Here is a 9,797-nt window from a genome sequence, read left to right on the forward strand (position 1 = left end):
CCCCCCCCCCCCCCCCCCCAAGATGTGCCCGCATGCAGCTCCGGAACGCGGGTACGCACTCGGTGTAAACAAAGCCGGGGGGGGGGTCACCTGTGCAGGTCAGCCATGTAGGACGAGACTAGAACCTATAACCTCAGTGGGGTACGACCTGTTCTGAAAAACGAAACAATCTCAGATCTTACATGAAGGAGTTAAATAGCTAAAGACCCGAAACCTAATGTCAGGTAACCCGTGTCAGGTCTGCTCTCTTTTCGGGTCCTTTCTTGTGACCCGGTCCAACAGAGACTTTATTTATTTATTTATTTATTTTAAAGCTGTTTCGGTGTTTTAGCTTCTCGCCGCTGCTCAGGTTTGGACGGTTAATCTTTTACCCGTAAACGCTGCGGTACCACAGCCAGAGGCGTGTCTAGATTTTTTGCGTCCTTAGGGGGGGCCGGGCAGGGGGCACCGAGTGCAATGAACCATGGTCCAAAATTTGAAAAAAAAAAACTTTATTTACCCAAACAAAACACATGGATCTGACCAGCTTGAGAAAACCATCCAGTATATTTGTTTATTACAGGAACTAGTTCTGGTCACCTGATTAGCTTAGCGTAGCTTCACTGTATAGCGCCGTTATGCTAACTCCATTCAACTCACTTACCAACCTAAAGTCAATTATTACTTTTACTTTTAATTCTCGGTTTATCCTCAGGTTATCTGCTCTTCCACGTTATCGTCCAGACTGAAGGTGAATCATTAAAGTTCCCAAAGAAATCTCCACTTTCTAAACCCTTCAGATCATCTACAGAGATTGACAACGAGCAACAAAACCCGTCTTTTATTGTAAAAACCACATTAGTCACCGATCGGCGGCGTAGGAGCGCTCAGAGTTCGATGAAAGAGCCGAGCCGTTGTCCACAACATCTTTTTATTTAAAAAAACTTCCAAGCCCCGGGACTCGGTGCGTCGAGGTCAGGAGTTCGTCTGCAGCGTGAGCTTCATGCGCCGCGTCGTCTCAAAGGCCCGCAGGCGGAGGACCGGGGCGGCGCTCGGTTGGAACCACCCCGTCAAAATAATGGTGCCATCGTTGACGGCAGGCGGGACAAAAAAAAAAAAAAGGCGAGGGACGGTGTTCGAACCCACGAGGACTCGGGTGCAAGAGTACCCGTGACAGCGGCTGACAGGCCGTGATTAAAGCGGGGGGCGGAGCTGTGTGTGTGGGTGGGGGGAGGTCGGTCGGCCGCGGTGAACTGTACAGGAAGCCGCGTCACTCCACGTCACCGCGCTCGCACGCCTCGATTTCCGAGACCAGCCGATGGGGGAAGAGCTTGTACTGCAGCCACGTGGGCTCTGAAAGCAAAAGGAAAACACTTGTTTCTGACACAAATGGCACCCCATATCCGAAGGAGCGGCAAGATGGTCGTCCAGGTGTTTTTTCTTTACCCAGGTAGCACGGTGGCGTCTGCAGCTCCCCGTCGAAGCAGGCCTGGGCTGCGGTGAAGCTGCACTGCTTCCGGGGGTGTTTGCAGAAGAACGTCACGTTTTCCCCGTGGGCGACGGTGGCGTCCGTGACGTCGAACGGCCAGCGCTTGACTCCACCGATCACCACGCGGCTCCTCTCGGCGGGGATGACGCAGCGAGCTGAAGGCGCCACGGAGACAGAAGTGCTGACTGTTAGTGTGTGTGCTCATGTGTGTGTGTGCGCGCCCGCCCGAGGAGCTCCTCACCTCTGCAGCGCGGCGGCGACGCGCTCCAGCTGCCATTTGACAGGCAGGTGATCCTCTGGGCTCCGTCCAGCAGGAAGCCCTTCCTGCATAGATAGTGGATGTCGAAGCCCGCCTCGTACTCGGCCTTCTGAACGGCAACCACGTAGCCCCGCTCCACTTCCTGCGGAGGCCGGCAGAACATCTCTGAAAGAAGAGAGCGAGAAGCAGAACGCCAGTAAATCACGTTATTGTCACGCAGTGCTGGGAGATCTCACGAGCTGTACTGGGGCTCAGAGCACGCGTTGAGGGTGACCCTCAGCTACTTCCACACCAAATTCGACCTCAATATCTGTAAAACTGACCGAGTCGCCGCCATTTTTGTGCTGGCGAATGCTGATGAGCTGCGGCGGCCATCCTAATTTCTAATTTGCGTTGACCGCCCCCCCAAAGTTCATCACCTACAGATGTGCATCCAGTGATTACGCTTTGATTATTTAATCAAAATCCATCCAGTGGCTCAGGAGATATTTCGCTAACAGACAGAGAGGGTCAACGGCGACAGTGAAAATGTGGCTACAGCGGCGCCAGATTTCGGCAAAATTGAACGACTTACTGCTATTTCTGCGTTCGCTGAGGTTGCTTGGCCATGGCGGCCATCTTGAATCGCACCTCCAGCCGTTACTTCCTGACAGTTTGGGTAAACGCTGCCCAGTGGCTCAGAGGATATTTTGCTCATCCTAAAAGCCTGAAAATCATATTCCAGGCTCTTCAAGGAGGCCAAGAAATCCCTGCTTTACCCACAAGAGGGCAGAAGAGATCTGCATTTCAAACCTCTGTGTGTGTGTGTGTGTGTGTGTGTGTGTGGCCATGTATTTGATACATTGTGGGGACAATTTTCCTAACATATACTACCTTGTGAGGACCAAAGCCTGCTCGTGGGGACCAAAGCCTGGTCCCCACGAGGAGAAATGATGTTTTTGGGTTAGGGGTTAGGTTTAGGACTAAGGTGTGAATTGATTTTAGGTTTGGTTTAGGGTTAGGTATGTACTGGTAATGGTTAGGGTTAGGGTCAGGGTTAGGCTGTAGTTAGGGTGTAGAAATGAATGGAAGTCAATGGAAAGTCCCTGCAAAGATAGAGAGACATAACGTGTGTGTGTGTGTGTGTGTTTCTTACTGATGGAAAAATACAACCCGTCTCCAAACTAACACTTCTTTTCAGTCTCTCACCTCATTCACACATGATTCAGTCTTTTTTCCTGCTAATCTTGAAAGGAGAGAAAAAGGAAAAGCGGCGTAAAGCACCCCGCTGGGAGTGAGGCGGATGTAACACACACACACACGCGTGCACGCTCCGGGGACGGCGCGGGATGGCGGCGCCATGCTTACTTTTACACACGGGGTGGGGGAACCTCCAGGTTTGGTTCTCCTGGCAGAAGTTCTCGGTGGTCCCAACCGTCTCGGCCCTGCAGGAAGGAGACGGAAACAGATGGTGGACGGCAGCCGGCGAGCTTCATCTGACATTAAAAGTGATTTTTGGTGATAAAGAGAGAAAAAAAAAAAAAAAGTGTAAATGATCCTTTTTTTTTTCAGAGAGTCGGTGCGCTCAGATCTGGCTGACACATCCGCTCGGCCTCGTCTCTTTTCCCACGGGATGAGTCAGCGCGGAAAAGGGAAGTCAGGGCGAGATCCCGACTTCGCTGAATGACGGCCTCGTCAGCTGGGAGATCAGAACCAACTCCCTCCCCCGCTCACCCAGACAGGCAGCTGTAGCTGATGGACGTCCCCACGGAGGCGTCGCCGCGGACGCTGAAGGTGTCGGTCACCCCTGCAGGCAGAGGGCACGCCCGGGCGGGTAACTGGGCCTCTGAGGGTCCAAAGGAAGAAGGAAAAACACACAAGATGGTGGTCAGACAGAGGAGGAGGAAAGGGATCACTTTTTAAAACCCCTGATTCTTAACGAGCAGCATCTCTGTAAACTGAGGACTCAGTCGTTGGCACGGAATGAAGAATATTCTGATAAATAAACTCAAAGAACGGTAAACGTTTAACCGTTTTTCCTGCTGCCAGTCAACAGACGGCGACTGCCAAAGCTTCGTCTTTCCAGAGACAGGAAGTCGGCTCGCGTGGAAACTGGGTTTACACGAACGAACGCAAACTGATATCCGAAAGCGGAGTTCAGGGAACGCCACAGTCGGGGGAGAACCTGCAGACAGATTTGACGTGTTTTCCTTCTGATCCCGTCTCGCCGTTCAGCTATGAGTTTAATGACCTCACCGAGTGGCTATGAAGCAGACTCGTGTGCAATCACAGAAAACCCTCTGGATCAGGGGCCGCTCTCCTCCACGTTTTAGACGTGTTCTTGCTTTAAAACGCCGTTTTTGTTGCTGTGCTCCTGGAGAACTTTGGCGAGGAGGTGATTAAACCGTTTGAATCAGGTGTGTTGGAGCAGAAACCAACGAAAACCCCTCGAGGCCCCCGGGGTTCGACACCCCTGCTCGCTGCCGACGTCATCACAAGTGACGTCTGCGTCCATGTGAGGGGGGCCAGTGAGCAGAACGGGGAGTAAAAACCGAGCGCGAGACACCATTTTCCCCTCACCTGGGGGGTTCCTGTGACCCGCGGAGGCGTTCCGCCCAACGTCTCGTTCTATTTCGGATCAAACGACCCTCCTTAGGTAAGAGAGCAGAGTTCGACGCCTCTCCAGGCTCCCAGCTACGGCCCGGGATTGTGTAACTCCTGGCAGCGTTGGAGCCCCGAGTGCCTCGCGCTTTTCACGGAAATATAAATATCAAGAGTGATGCTCGGAGAGAGAGAGAGAGAGAGAGAGAGAGAGAGAGGCCGGGGTGACCCAAGCCGCATCGAGCGCAGAGGGGTTGTTGTTTTTTGAAGCTTGTTTGGAAAGGCCCCGAGGAGCCGCTTCTGAAAACGAAGTGGAGAAGCGTTAACGGGAGGATGTAAAGGCGCCTATGGAAGAGAGAGCGCTTACGAGTCTGGCTCCAGATGAGAGCCCGCTGCCAAGCTGTGCTTTCGCACACCGCCCCTCTCCTGCTGCCCACACAGTCTCTGCGGCGCCAAACTGCAGCCAAACAGGTACATCGGATCCATCGTTCCCAAGTTTAAGTTCAGCAAGTTTGGAATAAATAAATAAAAAAATAATAAACAGCACTGACTGAAGGCCGGGGGAATGCATGTCGCCCACCGCCTTTCATCCGAGACACCGAAGCTCATCTCTTCCTGTAGCCAGCTTCGTGTTAGCGCTCACCGTGTCTGGGAGTTTCACCACATTCGGCTCGGAGGTTCTCAGAGTATTTTGCTGACAGACCGACGGCGTTTAAGTTTAAGGTTTGGCACCAAAGCTTTAGGCAAACGTGTCGTTCAGCGTGCAGCGCTCGGGATCAGTCTCAGCTACCACCACGCCAAAGTTTAGATGGATATCTGTAAAACTGGCTGAGTCGTAGCCATTCCTACGGTCAGTCGGCTGTGGCGGCCATCTTGAATTGGGGCTGACTCCAAATGTTAACGGGCAACGATTACTCTAACGCTACGGGCAGCTAAATGCGACTGAAACACACCGATTTAACTGGATGTGCAGAGATCTGTCGAGCTTCTTTGGGTGCTTCACTCTGTTTTCCTGGTGTAAACACACACACACACACTCTCTCACACACACACACACACACACATGGAGAGCCTAAAGCTGCACGTTGGTCCTCGGCTCCGGTTGTAGAGAGGAGACCTTATCAGAGGCCTCAGATGGAGATGGATGAGAGGAGAGAACAGGCAGAAGAAAGGCCCGGAGCAGCGTGAGCAAGAGAGCTCTCTGACTCTGCTAACTGTGATCTGTCGCCCACACACACGCATGCACACACACACACACTCAAACTGTGTGACACATGTGCAATCCACCCCCCAAACACATCCACATCCAGCTGTACCTCTCTGTGACGCTCGGTGCCACTTTGACAGGAATCTGCAGCCCACTGCCTCCACACACACACACACACACACACACACACACACACACACACTTGAAGCCCACCTACCTTCTGCCTGTCTGTCAGAGAGGGGATACTGTACGAGAGCCGAGAGTCGTATCCTTTAAATAGCTCCTAAAGAGCGGCGGCAGCTGGCGGGAGGATTTCTGAGAACGTTGTAGAACGTTCCGCAGGTGAACGGAGAACGCTGCGGGGGCCTGCAGACTCTAAAAGCATAATGACATCACTGACGGGTTGGAGGTCGGCCATTTGCAGAGCCTTCGTCAGACACTCAGAGGGGCTTCTGAGGGAGGACGGTTCTGCTCAGGGTTCTGTTAGACAAGGTTCTGCTCAGGGTTCTGCTCAGGGTTCTGTTAGATAAGGTTCTGCTCAGGGTTCTGCTCAGGGTTCTGTTCAGGGTTCTGCTCAGGGTTCTGTTAGATAAGGTTCTGCTCAGGGTTCTGTTCAGGGTTCTGTTAGATAAGGTTCTGCTCAGGGTTCTGTTCAGGGTTCTGTTAGATAAGGTTCTGCTCAGGGTTCTGTTCAGGGTTCTGTTAGACAAGGTTCTGCTCATCATTCTGATGGTTAATGTGTCCTTAAAGTAAAAATATGTAAACAAAGTTTGTTTTTGTTTGTTTACCTACAGAAAAAAGGTCAACAATGGCGCCGTCTGGGAGCAGAGCGACTCTCTGGACGTATAAATCCATATTTACAGGCAGAGTTGTTGAGTAAATTCATTTGTTTACATTGAGTGCGTACCTGCATTTCAGAATGGTTTATGTGGAAAACTGCTGCAGTAAACGTTCTCAAACTGCACCAGAGTGGGTCGGGGTTGTGCAACGTCTGAGTCTCAAAAACACTAAAATGAGCGTAAATAAGGAGAACCTCGGCGTCGTCCCCCCCCCACGAGGTTCTCCGCCTGCTTCCTGCGACCCACCTCTGCAGACGGGCTCTTCCCCGCTCCACCGCCGGTCGCCCTGACAACGGCGGACGGCGACCTCGGAGCCGCCGGGCGACGTGAAGCCAGGCCTGCAGCGCACCTCCAGCAGGGCGGAGAAGGTCGGGGAGGCGGAGAGGAGGCGGGACTCGGAGGTCTCGCTCTGGGGGAGAGGCCAGGGACAAGAACGACCTGAGGAGGAGGAGGAGGAGGAGGAGGAACAGAACGGTTCTCAGAAAGTGTTGGCTCGTTTAAAGAGCACTAACGAGGCCGTAAAAGTCCTCCATTTTACAGCGAACAGCTCTGAGGCTCCAGGAAGGAAAACACATCGAGGCTGAAGAAAACGTGTTTCTGAGAGCTGATTAAAGCTGAAACTGAAGCTATCACAGCTAAAAGAAGCTGAGCACTCGCTAAAAGCTAAAAGATACAGGTAAAAACTAAAGGTAGCAAAAACATTAGCTCAAATCAGCAAAGGCTAGCTAAAAGTGACAAAAGGCTAGCAGAATGGTTGCTAAGAGCTAAAAGTAGAAAACTGCTAGCTAAAGAAGCAAAGAAATAGTTAAAAACTATATATATATAGCTAAACAGTAGCTAAAAGCTTAAAGTAACAAAAAGCTAGCTAAAGCAGCACAGGCTAGCTAAAAGCCAAAAGTAGCAAAGAGAGAGCTTAAAACTAAATGCAGCTGAAAACTTAAAGTAGCAAAACAGTAGCTAGAAGCTAAAAGTAGCAAAGATAAAGTTAAATGCTAAATGTTTCAAAGAGATTTCTAAAAACTAAAAGTAGCAAAACAGTAACTAAATGTTAGAAGTAGCAGAATGGTTGCTAAGAGCTAAAAGTAATAAAACCTGCTAGCTAAAGTAGTAAAGGTTAGCTTAAAGTCAAAAGTAGCAAAGAGATAGCTGAAATCTTAAAGAAGAAAAAAGCTAGCTAAAAGCTAAAGTTACCAAAAGGCTAGTTAAAAGTAGCAAAATATTAGCTAGAAGCTAAAAGTAGCAAAGATATAGGTAAATTCTAAATGTACTAAAGAGATTGGGAAAACCTAAAAAATATCAGAACAGTAGCTAGAAGCTAAAACTAACAAAAGGCTGGCTGAAAGCTAACTGTAGCGAAGAGATGGGTAAAAGCTAAATCAGGAAATTGAAGCTAGACTTGTTATTTTTCATACTTTTACATTTTTTATTTGTTTTTCTGCCTTTGCAGGCTCAAAATAAACAATCAAAATCCAAGCTAAAAGCCGTAAGATGGCTACAAGAGGCTAGTTAGAAGCTAAAGGTAGCTAAAGGCTAGCTAAATGCTAAACATAGCATCAAAAGACAAGATTAGAGCCAGTACACCAGCAGCAGATTTTTAAAAGAACTGAAACAATCTGTGTTTCTGTGGGGAAAATGTTTGTCAATAAAGTTAAATATTTTGAAAAAAGTTTTTAAAAAAAAGTCATAAAACCCGACTGAGCTGAACGTTTGGATACGTGTGGCTAAAATGGCACAAAATACTTGAATGAAGTATTTCAGGAGAATAAAATACTAAAGCTAAGATTCACATAATTAAAATTTAAATACTCAGCCTTTAAAGGGACAGTTCAGACCTTCTGAGGTGGAGCTCTGTGGAAAAAAAACACCTCCGAAGGTGAGAGGCTTTAATGGTTTTGTTCATGTCTGTGTTTTGTTTTTTAGCAAAATATCACCTGAACTGCTGCGTGGCTTTAATGACAGTTATTACCTGCAACTGATTAATGCAATGCAAGATGGCTGCCACAGCCAACTGACCTTAGAAAACACGAAAGCGGCTGTAGCTCGGTTGATTTTACAGATGTTGCACTGAAACTTGGCGCGGTCGTAGCTGAGAGTCATCCTTAACACCAACTTTGAGCACTTACACACGTTTTGAGTTTTTACAGTGTCTCGTGAGATCTCTCAGGAGGTCGAGGTTTGACCAAAATGGCTACATTACCATCTCTTCTCAGCATAAATGGTTGAAAACTCAATCACGAAAGGTCTGAACTGTCCTTTTAACGCCGTGCGAACAGGAACCCATACCTGGAGCCACGCAGCTGAGGCCACAGCGGCCGTCACACAGACAGAGGCGTTTGCTGCCGCAGTCGCTGTCCGACCGGCAGGACCGGGGACACGTTTTCCTCGTCTCCCGTCCAGGAAGTCTCTCGGGACACGGCCCTGCGGTGAAACCCACACAGAAATCACGCCATCATGGCTATTTAGTTTGTTTATCTTCCTGTTAATCTACCCTACCAAACTCTAAAAAAAAATGGCTCGAACTCAGTCAGTATTACAAACACTAAGCTAAAACAGGATGGAGTTTCAGAAGGGATCTGTGACAAAAGGGTGGCAGCAAAGGTCAAAGGTCAAAGGAAAGGTTTACAGGACAGTGGTGAGAACAGCTGTGTTGGATGGTTTGGAGACAAAAACACAGGAGACAGAAGAGGTGAAGATGTTGAGGTTCTCCTTGGACAGGATTAGGAATGAGGACATCAGAGGGACAGTGCAGGTTGATAAAGTTAGAGAAGCCAGACTGAGATGGTTTGGACGTGCAGAGGAGGGACAGTGGGTATATTGGTATAAGGATGTTAGAGACAAAGAGGGGACATATGGGTGCAGTTAGAGAAGACATGGAGGTAGCTGGAGTGAGGACAGAGGACGCAGAGGACAGAGTTAGACGGAGGAGGACTCGCTGTGGCGACCCCTGAAAAGGGACCGAAAGCAGCCACAGCTCCAAGGAATGCTTGACCTTTAATGATCATAATGAGGAAAACCTCAATCTGAACGGTTGTTTGTCTCTGTGTCCCTGCGATGGACTTGCGACCTGTCCAGGGTGTCCCCCCCCCTGCCTCTCGCACAGTGACTGCTGGAGACAGGCACCAGGTAAAGGAAATGGACGGATGGACAAATCTTAGCGGTGAGACATTACTTCCATTGGACCGAAGATAAAAGGGGACATGTAAGCTCGTGACCGACGGGACCAACGTTCTTCAAAGTGACTCAAAGGTTTTTTTATTCAGGTCTGGTCGCCGTTAACCAACGACTTCCATCCAAACCCCGATCTGCCCGAAGCGTCCAAACAGCCAAAGACCTGCAGAACCCGTCCTTCAGTCCCAGTCCTGCTGTCTCTGATGCGGGTCCAGATGTGACGGAGGGTAAAGGTAGTGGGTGGGTGGGGGGGTCTTACCTGAGGTCTGCGGGGAC

The 9,797-nt window shown here is 49.7% G+C and overlaps 1 protein-coding gene across 1 annotated transcript; it reads right to left on the reverse strand.

Annotated features, from left to right (window-relative positions):
• Positions 1-891: 891 nt before the first annotated feature.
• Positions 892-9,796, reverse strand: ntd5 (ntl-dependent gene 5; the record flags this gene model as incomplete). Its single annotated transcript, XM_017415311.3, has 8 exons — positions 892-1,332; positions 1,426-1,623; positions 1,710-1,892; positions 3,075-3,151; positions 3,441-3,552; positions 6,600-6,791; positions 8,637-8,771; positions 9,781-9,796. Coding segments are annotated over 8 exons (996 nt in total), but the record flags the coding sequence as incomplete, so codon positions are not given.
• Position 9,797: the final 1 nt, after the last annotated feature.

The sequence above is a fragment of the Kryptolebias marmoratus genome, linkage group LG16 (genome assembly GCF_001649575.2).
Source record: "Kryptolebias marmoratus isolate JLee-2015 linkage group LG16, ASM164957v2, whole genome shotgun sequence".
In the NCBI taxonomy this organism is placed as follows: domain Eukaryota; kingdom Metazoa; phylum Chordata; class Actinopteri; order Cyprinodontiformes; family Rivulidae; genus Kryptolebias; species Kryptolebias marmoratus.